At 25.3% G+C, this 17,856-nt stretch overlaps 1 protein-coding gene and 1 long non-coding RNA gene across 2 annotated transcripts; both read right to left on the bottom strand.

Annotated features, from left to right (window-relative positions):
* Window positions 1-469: 469 nt before the first annotated feature.
* Window positions 470-1,235, bottom strand: LOC135930081 (uncharacterized). Its single transcript, XR_010572725.1, has 3 exons — window positions 981-1,235; window positions 790-857; window positions 470-597 (listed from the first exon to the last, which is right to left on the bottom strand). It is a non-coding gene; the product is annotated as an uncharacterized LOC135930081 (long non-coding RNA).
* A 3,217-nt stretch (window positions 1,236-4,452) lies between these two features.
* On the bottom strand, window positions 4,453-12,133 carry LOC135929743 (uncharacterized). The gene is made up of 6 exons (XM_065466445.1): window positions 11,995-12,133; window positions 11,865-11,955; window positions 11,487-11,645; window positions 8,613-8,716; window positions 4,993-5,184; window positions 4,453-4,663 (listed from the first exon to the last, which is right to left on the bottom strand). Exons 1-6 carry the CDS (start codon window positions 12,106-12,108, stop codon window positions 4,619-4,621), a joined length of 705 nt encoding a protein of 234 aa, XP_065322517.1. The 5' UTR covers window positions 12,109-12,133; the 3' UTR covers window positions 4,453-4,618.
* Window positions 12,134-17,856: the final 5,723 nt, after the last annotated feature.

The raw sequence follows: 17,856 nt of genomic DNA, 5'->3' as shown, positions 1-17,856 counted from the left end.
TAACATAAATAAGTTAAATAAAAATATTTTTTAAAATATTATTTAGAAAACCCACCTCTTTTATTATACTTAAAAAATAGATAATTATACAAAAATGATAAAAAAAACTATAAAAGATTTCACCTAAAAGATTGTTTATTTATAATAAAATTCACAAAAGAATTCCTCGAAGAAGATTTAAAATTTTTATCAAAATATGTTCAAAAATCTTTTTGAACTTCAAAAAATATTTTTTGTTTAAAATTTTGTTCGTGAAAATCACTAATAAATTGTAACAAAAATAATTTTACAATAGTAGCATATCATTTTTTTCATTAAAAAAATATCAAATAAAAGTAATCCATTTTTTATTTCATAATATAATAATATAAATAAAAAATATATATCATAATAATATGTTTATTTGTTGATAAATAAAATATTAACATTAAATATAAATTATTTTAATAAAAATAAAAAAATAATAATAGGCCGCGTTATATTTCGCTAAATAGTTTTCGCTATATTGTCTTCGTGATTTATGTTTCGCGATAAAGTTTCGCTAAAAAGTGTTTCGCCGAATAGACATGGAACCCATTTATCATTTAAATCTGTCCACTAAAAAATTGAGATAACACTCAATGAAAATTGTTATATTTGAAAACTTATCGTTATTTGAATATGATATTTATTAATTATATATTCTAAGTTTTATTATTGTACATATGCCGTATAATTTGAAAAGTTTTTTTATCACTTGAATAAGAAATTAACAATACTTCAAAATATTACTGATTCAAATTATATTACTTTTCGGTCTAACAGGGCCGTAGCCAGGAATTTTCAGCTAGGGGGACCAGCTACTTATATGAGGGGGCCTTTAAAATAAAACAAATAATTAAGCATTCGATTTTTATTTTTAAATTTTAACATAAATGAATTAAAGGATAAATTTTATGTTATTTATTTTTCAAAAGCCATTAATACTAAATTTTGTTTACGTGGATCTTTCATCGACCCTCCAGTGCTAGATAGAACTCTCTTTATTGTAGAGAAAGAGACCACACAAGAAACCGTTGGTACCCTAAAGATGATGTGTTGAGTAGAATTTATACAATTCTTTAAATGCATGATGATATTTTTTTATACATAATATTAAGGATATTTTCAAAATTATGTGTCTCTTTAACTTCTGCAGCTAATAATCCTTTAGTGATTTTTATTTCATGATGTAACGTTTCCATATTTAAGTTTAATAATTCGGGTCATTTTATCCGATATAAAATAATCTGGGTCAAAGGTGGACAATGTATTAAAACATGATAGAAGATTATAGTCATCTTGTGTAAATATCTAAAAAACGATTAACACAAACAAAAGTAATCAATAATTTCATAATAAATCCTTTTTAAAACTCAAATTAGAGTCTTTTTCACAATAAAATTGTTATTTGGTTTTGACTAGGCGTTTACGTACCCTTGATGATTTGTGGGGAGTGGGATTAAATTTTGCTAAAAGTTTTTAAACCTTAATTCTAATCAAATCAAAAAAATTATTGTTTCTTTTATTTTTTAATATATTAATAGTGGAATCAATACAATTTTTAGTATCCAATAGATTAATACCTACTGACTGCAGATACTTATTTCGTGGATCTATTGTTATATCTCATAAATTATAATGGCTAATATAATGTAATTTATATTGAAGCATTGAGATAAAAGACCAGAGGCTTCGACTGAATTATGAGAGGAAACTCTGAATTAAGAGTTCTATTAGAAAATTAAAATAATACTTCACCAATAGCCTAAAAATTCTCATAAATGATGCAAAATGTTTTTAAATGACCAGTCCACCTCTGGTCTAAAAGTCTCTTAAGACATGACCTGCATATTTACAAGATACTCTAAAATGTCTAAAAAATATACAATGCATTAGATAAATTAAAAAAAATAGAAATTATAACAAAAGTTTTTATTTTATTTAATCCAGGATTGAAACATTGCTATAAATAGTCCAGAAGAATAAATTATGTTTTCATCTTTTGCAGCATCCCTAAATTTTGTTAAACCAATCCCACGAAAAGGTAGCTAATAGCATCAAATCAAATATTGATTTAAGATAGTAAAAATTATATTATCACTTTCATTTTTAAAAAACCTCAATGGACAGTTATAAAAATAAAACAAAACAATGATGAAAATACTATTTAAAAGAATATTAAAATTATAATTGACATACTATATCTATATTCTATATAATTATAAGAAGAGAAATTAAAAAAATAATTTAAAATAATATATTTAAATATGGTCGGCGGGGCTTAATGAATCATGTATGGATATGCAGTTGGATCGACAAATTTCAATTGATATTCTTTGTCGAAGATAAAAGCCTACTTTTGAATCACCTGTGATTAAACGTAACTTTATTATGGTTAATTTGTTGGCTCAAAATTGTTGATATCTCAGTATTTTCTTCATAATTCATTCACCGCTTAAATAACTGGTTATATTATAATAATAATATTGTGATTGAACCATAATAAATAAAATAATTATCATTGAAATAAGTAAAATTTAAACGTGACCGCCTAATAATATCATACACAAACACATATGAAGATGATAAAATATGAATAAATGATGATTTATTATTGGATAAAAAAAACCGGATAGAAAGAAATTTACAAACTAGACATGTTTTTTGAATAAATATTTAAAATTTATTTAAAAAATAATATATTAAAAATTTAAATGGGAGGGGGGAGGGGGGATTTATGGGGGCCATTTTTGGGGACTAAAGATTTTTCTGGGAGCCAGGTTTGTGGCAGAGTTGTTAAGGAGCGCGCTATCTTTTTGGTAGCTATAGTTAATAGCGGCTACTTTTTTTGAAATTATTTAATTTTTTAGCGCGCTACTTTTAAAAAATATAATGAATGTAAGTATAAGCACGAAAATTTAAATATAATTAATTATAATTTTTATGATTTATTATTTAATTTTGAAATTGAAATATATTTTCATGTAATTTATATTTTCAATTTGTATTATAAACCTAAATCCTGTTAATAATTTTAAAGGGCATCTCATATGGATATCCAAATCGTTGAAAGTGATTCAGAGTCAGACAATGATATTAATGAAATGGAAGATACCAGGGAAGAAAATGATATTCATAGCAATACTTTCCCATTCCCTAGATTTCAAAAATTTTTCAAGATAAATATTAAAACAAATACTGGCTTCAAATTTATATGTTTAAAATGTAAAAAAAATATTTCATCAAATCAATCCAGTAGCTAAAACCTCAAGAAACACCTAAAGGTAAATTATCATTTTTACATAAAATAATAATATTTATTTTATAAGACTGTTCATGCTAATAGTTTTAAGGAAATTATAAATAACTTTCGCATAGGTGAATCTACATCCAAAAAGACTAATTCAATTCAGACCAAATTAATTAATAATACAAATACCAATATTTCTCAGAAATTAACTGATAAAGTTATTGTGGATTTTATAATTGATACAGTTCAGCCAATGACCTTGGTTGATAATCCATCATAGATTCTCCAACCTCTACAGTGATGAAAATGTCTTGGCAGCTATGATTTCCAAAGTTTAAACTTAACTGGCCATACATCAATTCCCATGATGCTATAGATCAACGCGATAGGCTCATGGCTAAGTTGAATAGTCTTAACCCAAATAAAGATGGCCCAATTACATCATCGAAGACATCCGACAATAATTTTTTTGAAATAAAAGAGTGTATAATAGAAAATCCACTGGATTCCTTTTTTAAGTCAAAAAATACTGAAATGAGTATTTTTGATATTCTATCTTATGTTAAAAAAATGTATATAAGATTAAACACTCCCTTGCCCTCAAGTGCTAGTGTCGAGAGATTATTGAGTAAGGCAAAACTTATATACTTTCTGATCATCGCTCTAGACATGGGGATGATAACATTGAAATGATTTTATTATTAAAATTCAACAAATTACCATAAATTTTTTTATAATCAAAATTAACTATATTTTAATATTTATAAATCTTGATTTTTATATATTATTTACTAAAAAAAAAATTCTAAATATTTTTTATAAAAAGTAGCCTAAAAGTAGCTAAAGCTACTTTTTAAAAATAGTAGCTAATAGCGAGCTACCTTTTTTTTACAAATAGCGATAGCGGTAGCGCGCTACTTTTAAAAGTAGCGATTACTCTAGTTGGGCACTAAAAATTTTTCTGGGGGCCAGGTTTGTGGTCCAAAAAATTTTTTTTGGGAGGGAGGGGGAGTCTTAACATAAAAAATATATCACCTTGTTATGCAAAGCCATCACACAACATCCTTTTAATGCTAAAGCCTATTGCACTACAGCTATTCGATTAAAGTAAATTATAAATATTCCTTTATTTAATGGAATCAAATCAAATAATATTATTTCATAAAAATAATTCTTAAAATTTCAGGTGTCCAAAGTCGGAGATGAATTAATACAATAAATTGAAATAAAGAATTAAATTTTATATGTAAATATATAATATTTTATTATACTATCACCGTCGTTTTAATCAATATGAACGATTCAATTGCACTAAAATATTGATAGTGTCGAAGGAATAAATTGATTTTACTTTTTCGTGTAAGAGTTTCTATCTGTGTCATTAGGAGAATGCTATCATATCAATACAAATACAATGTCATGTTAAAATATTACCTATTTAAATATAATTATTAATCATTTTTCTACATTAATAAGATAGTTATAAGCAAACTTCTGTTAAATATCGTTTTACTTGTAAATAAATAATTTTGAGAACATTTAAGTATAAAAATATTTTCAAAGGTAACTAGTTTTTATAAATAATGACCATTTATAAGCTAAACTTCTATAGTGTCCTAATTATTTAAATATGATGAATATAGTTATTATTCCCTAAATATTGGCCATAAAAAGATTTCATTTGAATGATAATATGAGTGAATAAATTGCATAAAGTTTACGATTAATCTGACTGCGAAATGGGCTTCCGTATCAGCATATGAAGTAGTCAAGGGAGATTTAATTTTGCCGGATGAGTTAACGGCAATATACCTTCCCGGTTCTTTATCTGACTCAAAAACCACGTATTTAGAATTGGAGCCTATCACCTCACGAACGTTAAAATAGCATTGATCTATAGGACCAGTTTGAGCCTATATTTAAAAATTATTTCAATATATTAATCAATAAAGTTTCCAATAATCTAGTTTTTTCAATAAAAAATTATAACCATTTCTCGTATTTCTGCATAACTCATTATGTATTTTAGACATACTAATTAAAAGGAGGAAACAACATTTTCGAGCATGAAATATGTTCATAAATGGAAAAATGGCCTTAGTGGGTGGGGGGGGGGGGCATATCCTTCAATTTGATTTTAAGTGGCATCGATTTTTTCATAAAACAATAAAAATTTAAAATAATCTATTATCTTTACCAACCTTTGTATCATTAAATAATTATAATGTATAAAAAACAAACATGTTTGGTATGTTTTTTAATTAGTAATTATATAAATATTTAGTGGATGCTAAACTTTAACATTTTTATTTTAAAAAACTAGGGCTGTGCCGATCCACAAACCTTTAACCGATCCAATAAGATATTACTATAAAGCTGATCCAATAACGGATATTTAAATTGATTTTATTTACCATCTATATTTGAATAAATGCCATAAAATTAATATTTTCTATTCAAAAAAGACTGATGATAATATTCCCAAAAAGTTAATTATCTAATTTAAAATATGGACAATGTTTATGGCTGAATTTAGTGGTGTTAAACGGCTCGATTTAGCCGATGTTTAAAAACGACTATCAAGATTTTAGCCAAAATATTATTATATAGCCTCGAAATTTTGACAATAGTGGTCAAAACCTTTCTGCCATCTGTGGGCAAAATCTCCAAACTTGGATAATTTTTTGGACAAAATCTTGATAGAGCCATTTAAAAGCAAGCTTAATGTGACTCGTTAGATATTTCATGTTGGAGATGTAATAAATTTTAAAAACACTAAATATCGGTTCCAATCTAATTCGATAACACTGGAAATATGAATGTCCTGGAGCAAATCCAAGATGACATTCAAATTAGGAAATAAAAATTAATTATGTGGGCTATGAGGTAGCAACTATTGTTGCTATAATGATGAGGATAAATAAGAGATACGAATTATCTCATGGGTCATTCAAGTATGAACGATCTCTTGGCCAGTTCTAAGATAATAGTGAACTCATGGGCCATCCAACGGAAAGCGATCTTCTAGCCAGCTCTAGGATAATGGTGACCTTTTGAGCCGTTCTAACATAATGGTGACCTTGTGGGCTATTCAAGGATAATGGTGACCTCATGGGTCAGTGTCTGGTAGATATTTTTTAAGGAGATAGGCATTAATTTTTGTAGGTAGGTATTGATTTTTGGGGAGTAGTTTGTGACTTGAATTTTGTTCTTTTTAAACTGTCTATTAGCAAATAATAAAAAATTATAAATTTTTTCTTTTTGAATTTTAAGCCTTCTCTTATTAACTTTTTTACCATAATATTTTACAATTTCACATGTAAAATATTTTATTTTTATTTGTTAATTTTCTAAAAGTATAGAGGTTATATATGATTAATTTTTATAATAAATTTCAGTAAAAATATATTAAATCATTTAAAATTTTAGCAAAATACAATATTATTATTAAAAATAAGATTTTCAATAGGTAAACAAATTTTAATTAAATTCTTATTTAATAATTAGCAAACATCCAAAGTTATTGAATATTCCCAGATTTTATTTTCTTCTCATTCAATGATCAATCCCAATAAAGTGGCCCAAACTAGAGATCTGCAAAATTAGGCCCGGCCCGTGCCTAATATTTTAAAAAATTCGGGCCGGGTCGGGTCGGACCTTAAAATTTGTATTAAATATATCTAAATTTATTAATTTTATATTGAATTTTTTATGTAAAATAATAATATTTGATTTTATTTATTGAAAATAAACGACATATAACATATGTCGAGTAATTATAAAGATTAGTTTCTATATTTAAATAAATTCGGGCCGGGCTGGGTCGGTAAATTTTTTTAAAAAAAATTCGGGTTCGGGCCGAGCCGGGCCGGCAATACTTTTTTTAAAAAAATTTCGGGCGGGCCAGGCTTAAAAAATTAGGCCCGATGCAGATCACTAGTCCAAACAGCTTTTCAATTACCGATTGATTATTAGCAAGAATTAGAGATTTAATTGCTTTTTCTAGCCTAAATAAGCATAAGAATGTAAATAAAATTTTTGTGAGATTATAAATGGTAACAAGATATTTTTATTAATATCACATAGCATCGTGGTTTATCGCGGCCGAAGGGCATGGAATATTTTTAGGGGAGTAGGGGTAAATTTTGTAGGGGAGTTTACCTCCATCAAATTTTCTGATATGTAGACGTTGTCATGGGCCATGGAATCTAAAGGATACTCCGGAGGGAGATCAATCATACAATGGAATCGATAAGGATACTCCAGTGGGAGATCAATCTTACAAGGGAATCGTTATAGATTCTTTAGGTGAGATCAATAACTCAAGGAAAAGGATATTAATACTCTAGGTAATTGTACCAAAGCAGCCAATATTGATGCTCTGTTGAGAGATCAAAATTTTGATTGGGGAAAAAGAGTGGGCTAAAAGGTTATATCAAATGGAAAAGGTAAATGATGAAAAACCGTATGGATGTTGAAAAGAGTTAGTTTTATTCAATTGATGATGGGAAATGTAGTAAATTAGAAATTATATTTATAATTGAATGATTTTACATAAATTTTTAATATTGACATAATGGAAATATATATATGTTTATAAAGTAATATATTATGATATATTCGTTAATTATATATTTTACAATGATTATATATATCTACACTTGTGATATATATAATCATTATCCATTATTATTATATTATTGATTTCCTTGTTTAGTATGGTTGTGTGAATATATGAATATATGATATGAATATTATTTTTATTACTTTACAAATCTTTTTTATTATCATATAGTTTTATATAATATAATTCTACAATATTATCAAAATTGTAAGCATTATAAATTCCAACTATATTGCAGAAAAGATATAAAAATAATTTAGGTTGTAGGAAAGAAAAAATAACATAGCATATTTCAAAAAAATTTAAAAACGATCTGATTTTACGAGAACTGTATTCCAGGATGTACATATGAATATAGTAGTTTCCCTGCGATTTTCAGATAATTTTGCCGTAATTTTTTGATAACTAATAAATTTTTCTAGGGTGCTAATTTTGGGAAAATAGGGTGCTTATATTTTAAAAAGGGGTGCTAGTTTACCCAAATATATCTAAAGATGCGCCTGCCTCAGCTATTTTTAGGACAAGAACATCATGAAAATAAATGTTTCAATCAGTTGATTTATAAAATTTAAATCATTGGGGGGGGGGAGCACTTAAGGATTAAGTCAATTATATATATAAAAAATTAGGGCAGGGCTAAATTTTATAAATATTTTTGTATCACCTTGGCTGATCATTTTATTACCAAACAAATATTTATACTAATTAACTTTTAACCCCTTGAATTATAGTTAACGCTCCATTAATAATGGCGATGTAATTGAATTGATTATGCAACGTGATTTTGTGGCTAAAGGAATCTTTGTATATCGTGAAAAGACCTTGCGTCAAATATAATATATAAATTATAAACCAATTTATAATTACATTATGTAAACTTAAAATTAAATTATAATAAAAAAAAATATACTTGATCACATATTTATTTAACTATAACTGCATAAAATCAGTTTATTAAGGGGTTAGGGTAATAACATATTTTATTTTTCAAAACACTTAGACTTTTTTAAATCTGCCCACACTTGGGATCATTTTTAATTTCCATCTATTGGAAACATACCAATTCTTTTAGAGTCAAAATATTCAAAGCAACTTCACATTTAATAAATTATCTTTCATTGTATTTGGATTTTTTATCCATTTTAGATATTCTTTTTAAGTTTTTGTTTGATACTACAAATGATTAAGAGTTATATTTAAATGTAAATAAAAGTATGATGAGGAGAATAGCTAAAGAGAAAAAATATAGACAACAAAACTTAATGACGTAATTCTAACAATACTATTCCCGTAATAATATTTAATTAAAATAGATACCGGACATATTTTTAGACATCTCAAAAGGCATGGCCTCTTAAAAGAGGACGATTAGCAATCCTAGCCTAAGTCAGTTTGGAGGATTTTTAAAGAGTAAAATTGTTGAACGGGAATATACGAAACAAGCATTATCATATGTTATATAACATGTTTGTATGAAATTTTTGTCTAATTACAAATGTAGGGATCTTTATTTATTTCTCTTATAATAAATAACAAATTGAATTTATCAACCTTTGTTTTAATATTAATCATATCATATTACAAGTCGAAATTTTTAAAAAATTAAATAAATTTTTATATATTTAAATTTAACCAATGAATCTATTTTATTTAAGTATCCTTTCTTTAAAAATTTATATCACATCAATGCAATTCATGTTAAAATTCTGTTTGACCATTAATTAGGCTTCTAATAAACTGAATCAAATTGAGAAAAAATATTTTCTTCATGATTATTCATTAAGTAAAAAAAACGCTCGGGCGGTGTTTGAATGAGAAACTGAAAATACAACATTACATAGTATCAGGGTTGAGGCTTGATTATCAAAATATTAATCTATCTTTTTCTATATATTGTGTGATGGTTTGGAGATAATATTGAGCACATTTACACTTATTTATTGAGCAAGGAATGCATTAATAATTATTGTCATCATAGTTATATAATTTTTCAATATATGTATAATAGTTTGGAGAAAATAATGAGTCTTTTTTTTATATACTACAACTAATCAATATGAAAATTTTATTATGGTTTCATAAATTATTGAGCCCATATGATCTTCATCATATCTTCTATTACTAAAAGTTGATTATCATTGTCTCATTATATGTTATCATTTGATCAAAATTTCCACATAGAGTTATGATCAAGCCATGATATGCTTCTGTAATTTATAAAAATGTTTTTACAATGATTTGTGGATGTTCCAACAAAAGAAAATAATTAAAGAGCTTGAAATTTAAAGGAGAAAAATTAAGCTACAGCATGTAATTTAAAATATCTGCTCAGTCAATGCATTTTATAATTTTTAATTTCCTTCACTCTATTTGCCAATATTTTATCAAGCAGTAAAATATTTTGTCTTATTTTATATATTACAACATGTGAAAAATATAGATTACTCAGATGAAATTTGGTAATTATGCTTTGATTCTTGCCAAAACTAACACTAGCATCTTCTGCACAATAGGTCAATAGATCAAATTATTTATTAGTTCAACATTCGTAATATTTTTTAATAGAATATTTTCAATATGCTTTCAAATTTTACAATCTGAATTAATTTTTATTTTGATAAAATATCGCAAAACAAAACAGTGATAAAATATGAGACATTAGTTTTTTTTATAATGTACAAAAATTAAATTATAATCATTTTAATTTTTGACAATTTTGAGGGATTTTAAGACTTAACCATATTTGACTGAAGATTTAGTCATGTTTTTTGCTATAGAAAATAAATTTAGGAGATTGGCATATCTGAGTGATTATTATGGTAAATGGGAATATTCTTATATATAAATATTAGTATTTCCCCTCAACTATTTTAATATTAACCCTTATCTTTGTTGACTCTAAGCTAACCTCTAACATGGTCCATGAGCATGAAATCAGGCTTTAGCCTCAACCATATAGTCTGGTAAAAACTAAAAGAAACTTAAGCCTTAAGATTTTACCAAGTGAGTTTATTAATTTAATATGCATAGTTTGGTATAAACTAAAAAAAACTTATTAGCTGCTTTGCAAGGAATATTTTAGATTTTACCAAATATAGTGAGTTTATTAATTAAACATGTTCAATATATTTTTTTATAAAATCTTATAACATGCTTTATTTAAAAAATCAAAAATGAATGTTTTTGTTGTTGTTTAATCCATCTATCTGAGCAGATATTTTTTTTTCTCAAACATCTACTTAGCTCACATAAATATTTTTTTTAAATAGTATTTTACAGCAACACATTCACATATATATTGGAAATAAAAAAATATAAAAAATGTAATTTTCAATTTTCACTAAATTTTATTATTTAAAAGATATAATTATTCATTTTTTTGAAATAAATTATTCAAAGTTACAAAATCTATGAATGTAATATTTTTTTTGCAAATTAATCTTTTCAATATGTAAATTAAATATTCATTTTAATTTTAAATAGGTCACTAAATTATATATATTACAGATTTAAATTTTAAAAAGATTAATATATAATGTTTTTCCTAATTAATAATTTATGAAATTTATTGAATAATATATAAAAACAAACTATTATATGATGAAGGGCCTTCACGTCCAAGCCCATCCAAAAATAGTTGTCCTTGAGGAGTTTGCAATATTTGGAGGGAATGGCCAGATGAACGAGAAAGTAGTTGAATTATATTGTTAGTTTGAATATATTTATGTTCCTTGCTTGATATATATTTCCCTATTAGTTATTATCATTTTGATAAAAATATTCTTTATATACTAAGTCATATAAAAAGCATATAATAAATAGAAATATATTTTAAAAGAACTTTATTCAGTGGCATAAAAACTAAGTGGTATTATATTAAATGTATATAAAATTAATAAAGGTGGAGCTTATTCAGAAATTTTATTTGACTTTAATGGCTGATAACCAAATTTATAATATAATCTAAACCTGTCTCTTTAATTCTATGTACACCTGCTCCTATTACATCTGTCAATAATCCAGTGATTGAATTCCTATTTTTATTATCAAGATCCTTAATCTAATAAGAGTGATATAAAATTTTTTTATAATATAATACTTTAGGTGCATCATTCCTTGGTCCCGTTAAGGAATTAAGTTGGCTAATAGCAGCCTCATAAGGGGGAGGAGCAGAAGGTCCAATTTCTGGCAAGGGTAATTTTTCTTTTGGCATTTATGAATGTATGACTAATTTTATGTCTCGCCATATGATTTGATAATCTCTATAAACATATTAACCATTCATTCCTATCTAATATTATCTTGAAACATAGTTTAATGGAAAAAAAATAGTATATATTATATAGGGTAATCAGAAAATTACTCACTATATTATTGACCTTCGAAAAATTAGATACTAGCCCACCAAGGGCCAATCATTATTAAAGTTTGGTTAATATGCAGTTATTAAAATTAAAAAGGCCTCAGCTTGAGTAAGGTAGTAAAATAATAAAAGTTGTTTTTCATATTTTAAATTGTTTTATGTATATGAAATTTTTCTTAAACTAAAATATAGAAAGATACACATAAATGTAAAATGACTTTATTCTTATCTCATTTAATCTAGCAGGTTGGTCATAAACTTGCCCAAAATGAGCAAACGTAAATTATACGAAGGCCTACTCTTCATATAATTATGCCGATTTTTTTCTCAAGGATAAACACAAACCTACCCAGGTGAAACTAAATAAGTGAGTGGAACTAAATTAATACCGTTTTAGTAGATAATTTGATTTAGTAAAGAGAAAAGAGGGAAGAATATAGAATAAGAAGAAATAGAATAGAAATAGAATAAATAAGGTTTTTTTTTTACCATGTTGGAATATTAAGGAAGTTTTATACGAAGTCCCACAAGAAAATAAAATCGATATACTCTATAGCAACATGTAATAAAAGGCTGCTTGACACTGCTTTAGCATAAAGCTAGCTACAATAACTTAGGATATCTTTTTTGCCTCCCATTAAATAGTGTTATTAAAAAGCCAGATTTGGGTCTATTTTTCAAAACGTCCCTAAGATTTTAGTTAAAATAATATTATGTAAGCACCAAGACTTGGAAAATAGATGTCCAATCATTTCTGCCAGCTATGTGCAAAATTTTTAGACTTTCATAATGTTATCTTGGTTACAATCTTAATCGGGCCGTTTATTTAAATCTACCCGAATCGGGATTTTTAACAACATTACCAGTAAGTCATTAAGGACATAATGTTTGGGAGTCTATCAACTCTATCATCAGTAGCGTCACTAATGGAGCGAATAAATGTTTTTAATGGCTCTCTAATACCCTTCTGAACTATAGATAAATTTTTTTGAAGTCCCTGTTAATGTATTCGAACTGATTTTTATTATTTCTTACTCACCGTCTATTAAATTAATATTTACCTTACGTACTGATTTTATTATTTCTTTTATTTTACATTATATTAACTTAATATTTACCTTAATTTTATTATTTCTTTTACTCTACATTATAACTTAATAGTTTCTTAATACTTTGGTCCTTTTAATGATTATTATTTTAAACCTTAAATAAATTGTTAAATTGAATTTTATAACACATATATAGATGTAAAATTTATTAGAATCAGGAGTTAAAATTCTTAAATAAAAAATAAAATTTGTGTAACCTTTTTTAATTATTATCTTACTCCCTGCCTCCTTAACACCCCCCTGAACGGTTTCTTTTATAATAATAATTCTATTAAGCATTATATAGGGATTTGATTTTATTATTTAAAAATTAATAACTATCTAAATTTTTTATTAAATGAGTGTTATTTATCATTAGATTAGATTAATACATATAAATTATTTTTACACTATGTCAGCTTGCACAATCAAATTCTGTATTAAATGGAATAACAATCATAATGTCTAAATATCAATTTAGCATTAACAGTTTAAGCTTAATTGATTTTAATTATTTAAATGATTTTATAACCCTTAAATAAATAAAATCATTATTAATTGAAAATTAATCAATTTAATATTGTAATTAGGAGAGTTCAATATCAATCCATTTTTAAATTTAATTACCATGCCTCTTCCTAAAAATATTTCCAAGGTCCAAACAAGTATATAAGAAATTTCTTTATAAAAAGTAAGTAGACATAACGTTGATAATCCTCTATTATATATAATTTTTTACAAAATACTAGGAAAAATACCACTTTTACAGACAAAATTTAAAAGCTATAGAGTATATTACAGTTAATATTTTATAAACTTTACTAATCAATACCTTTGTTAATAAATATAAGTAATAATTTGCATTCAATTCTTTAACGTCATTTATTTATTTTTTAAAAAAATTTAATATTAAAAATTAAAATTGTATTATTTATCCCGTATTAAATATTTTTTTCCTTTTTTGCGTGTTTTTAGGAAAGAAAGCTATTTTTTTTCTTCTTTGAATAACAGTTTTGAGTTAAATTTTGAACACGTTGATATTTTCTGGAACTTATTTTCTAGTTACTAAACGATTCATTTATAATATAACATCTTTCTGTGTAAATAACTTAAGACTTCAATATATTTGTTAAGTTATTTTTCTAAAGATTTTTGTGTTTTTGTTTTATCAATTTACCTATCATAATAAATTCTGATATGAGTTTACATTGCGAGTGTTATGGCTATCACTTTAAATTAACCAGCATTAATTATTTGTGTGGCTATTATAATTTAAGATTATTACACCTGCTGAGAAGAGCATTTCATTGCATAATTTAGATGAGCAATAATGGCCAACTGTCTAGTCGTTTATATATCATTAAAAATGGAAGATAATATTTAAAAATTTATTATCTCAGAATAATTTACTTGATTGCATATCTAGCTTCTATAATGAAATCTAAGATGAAGCTCTAATCACCATATAGTTTTATGATTAGTCGTTTATATTCTCTTCAAGAATTATTGATTTGATTAGGCCTACAAATTATTCCTTATTGGTCCATTCTATAAAACATTGTCTAAAATGGTAACTCAACCTTGTAATAGCTTCATGACCTTTTGCCAATGTAGGTTGTTAAGAGTTATATTGCTTTGCGCGATTTTTAAAAACCATTGTCAATTGAGGCATGATGATTTAATTAGCCTTTTTTGTCACTTGTAATTCTATAGACGCAAAATTTTTTTTATATCCGCGATAGAAAATATTTAATATTGTAATAAATAGATAAATATTTTGCATTAAAAAATATTATCTTTAAAAATGTCTTGTATTGTTTTACTTTCATTATTTGTATACATAATAAATGGCAAAATATGAAATTCAGAATAATTGTTCGGAGTTTGCAAATTTCAATTAAAAGAGTATAATATATTTATATAAAACCCGGCAGCCCCCCATAAAAAGAGCCCCCTGAGATTGTAAAGGCTAGTGACTCCCTTGTCTATCATACGTGAGAAAACTATCATTTAATTGTTATTTTCTACCAAGTCCATTCAGGAAAATTCTCATAAATCAATTTTTTGTGTTATAAATTAAAATTACAAAAAAAATAAAAACATTAAAAGTAGACAATGTTATTAGTGCTCCTTTTTAAAAGATAATAAAGAGCTAGCTTCTGCTCCATTACTAAGTTTTTAAAAGAAGTGCCCTCCTGCTCCAAATTAAAAAAGGAAACACTGCTCTTTAGCTGATACTTTTAAAAATGATTTATAATATAAAGTAAAGTACACAAATAAATATTTTTATCTATATATTTATTCAAAGAAAATGAGACTTCAAAAAAATTTTCAATCATATGTTTGCTTTTATTAGCATTATATTTTCTAAATTTGAATTTGGGAAGTAGCCATGCTTTTTTCCTAAAATCTGTTTAGCTATATTTTACAAGTGCTTAATAAGAACAAGATTATTGTGTTTTATAAAAATATTTTTTAAATTTAGAATATATATTTATTTCGGTATTATATATTAAAATTTTTTTTTCTACATTTAACTTCTTGATAATCAATTTGATTGAATCCAAAATAATATTCTAAATTACTTGAGGATATTTTTGGCGTAATTGTAGGTATTTATATATTTAGTATATGTGTTATAATAAAATTAATTTTTATTTTTCAATTTTTATCCTGTTTACTAGGAGGTTGGCAAAACTCAAAATCTATAAAATCCTTGAATTGAGTCTAAATTTATTTGGAGTTAAATAAACTCATATACAGATCCATATGGAGCTCACCTTAAAGGATCTACTAAGCCCTTGCCAAAGGCTCCATAAACTAAAATATTATTATTTCGAACAAATAACGATTATATTATAATATTTACTTGGTTATCATTAATGAATTTGGGCTTGGAGAGTTAAAAGGTATAAGTCCTATGCTATCACTTAAATTATCAGATATTGCTGTTTTTCGCTTAATATTTTACCAAACAATATCATGAATTGGATTCATAACATGAATTCCTTCTCATGGTATATGGCAATGTTAAATATATCGCCAATTTTTTAATTATATTATCTTATCAGGCATATTTGTGGACATACAGTCAAACTTGTCTAATTTGGGCTCCTGATAATTCGGGCAACTCCCTAATTTGCCAAAATTTAAGTTGCAAAAATATATTAAGCAATAAAATCAAGGCATTTCCAAAAGCATCGGATGTTTCTTTCGACAGATAATATAGATAGAAACTGGGATATGGCTCCTTATTGGACTTAACTGAAAAATGGTTGATATTTTATCTTATTGTAATTAGATTTTTTGTTTTTCAATTGTATGTTTATAAAGATAATGGGAAAAAACACACTATGTAAAAACTGCTGAAAAACGGAGGGAAAATTTTAAAGGGGAAAAAACTTAAGAATAAAAAATTAGGTAAAAAATTCTAAAGAGAAAAAAAACTTAGGAATAAAAAATACGGTAAAAAATCTAAAAGAAAAAAAAACTTAAGAATAAAAAATACCGTAAAAAATCTAAAGGGAAAAAAACTTAGGAATAAAAAATACGGTAAAAAATCTAAGAAAAAAAACTTAAGAATAAAAAATACCGTAAAAAATCTAAAGAAAACTTAGGAATAAAAAATACGGTTAAAAAAATTTTAAAGGGAAATAAAACTTGGAATAAAAAATACGCTAAAAAAATCTAAAGGGAAACAAAATGGAGGAGAAAAAAAACTTAAAAAATAAAATACTGAGGGAAAAAAATCTCTTTTAATAAAAAGAAAAAATAATTAAATATGAAACAAACAAATTTTAAAAATAATGTAGAAGAAACATTTTTAGGCGACTATTTGTTGATAAATTTATCTGATAAAGTAAACGTTTAAAAAATAAGTAAGAAATAATTTAAAAAAATAATTCTTTAAATCGGCTCGGCGACAGTTTTGTAAAATAAAAATAAACCAGTGCAGTTGGATTTTTAAAATTTTAAGATCCAGACCTGCAGACTAATTTTTTAATAATAATTCTCTAATATTTTTTGATTTCTTTTATAAATAAATTGTATAAAAGTAGACGAATTTTTGACCCTAATTCGGAGAAAATTGATTTGGAGTCTTAAACATTTGTGTTCAGATTTGTTATGAATTCGGAAAAATATTTTAAACCAAGTTCGGTTTAGCTACAAAAAATATTAATTATCAAACTAAAAGAATTTTTTTTATTAATATTTAATATTACAATAAAAGAAACTATATTAAAAAATATTACCAAATAGTCGCCTTAGAAATTTTATTTACTTAACATTTTAAAAATAATATTATATAAGCCTGGAGATTTTATCCATAGATAGCAGAAAAGTTTGGACATCTTCCAAATCTCGAGGCTTATATATATTATTTGGCTAAAATCTTAATAGGCTCGTTTTTAAAAATCGACCCAAATTAGGCCTTTTAACAACCCCATTATCTACCTTTTATTTAAAAGATAGTTTTCTGTTGCAATTTTTTTTAATAATAGAGATTTTT

This window comes from Gordionus sp. m RMFG-2023, chromosome 5 (genome assembly GCF_954871325.1).
Source record: "Gordionus sp. m RMFG-2023 chromosome 5, tfGorSpeb1-WG-v2, whole genome shotgun sequence".
In the NCBI taxonomy this organism is placed as follows: Eukaryota; Metazoa; Nematomorpha; class Gordioida; order Chordodea; family Parachordodidae; genus Gordionus; species Gordionus sp. m RMFG-2023.
The sequence above is the reverse complement of the archived record's forward strand: the minus strand, read 5'-3'. Positions and strand labels throughout refer to the sequence as shown.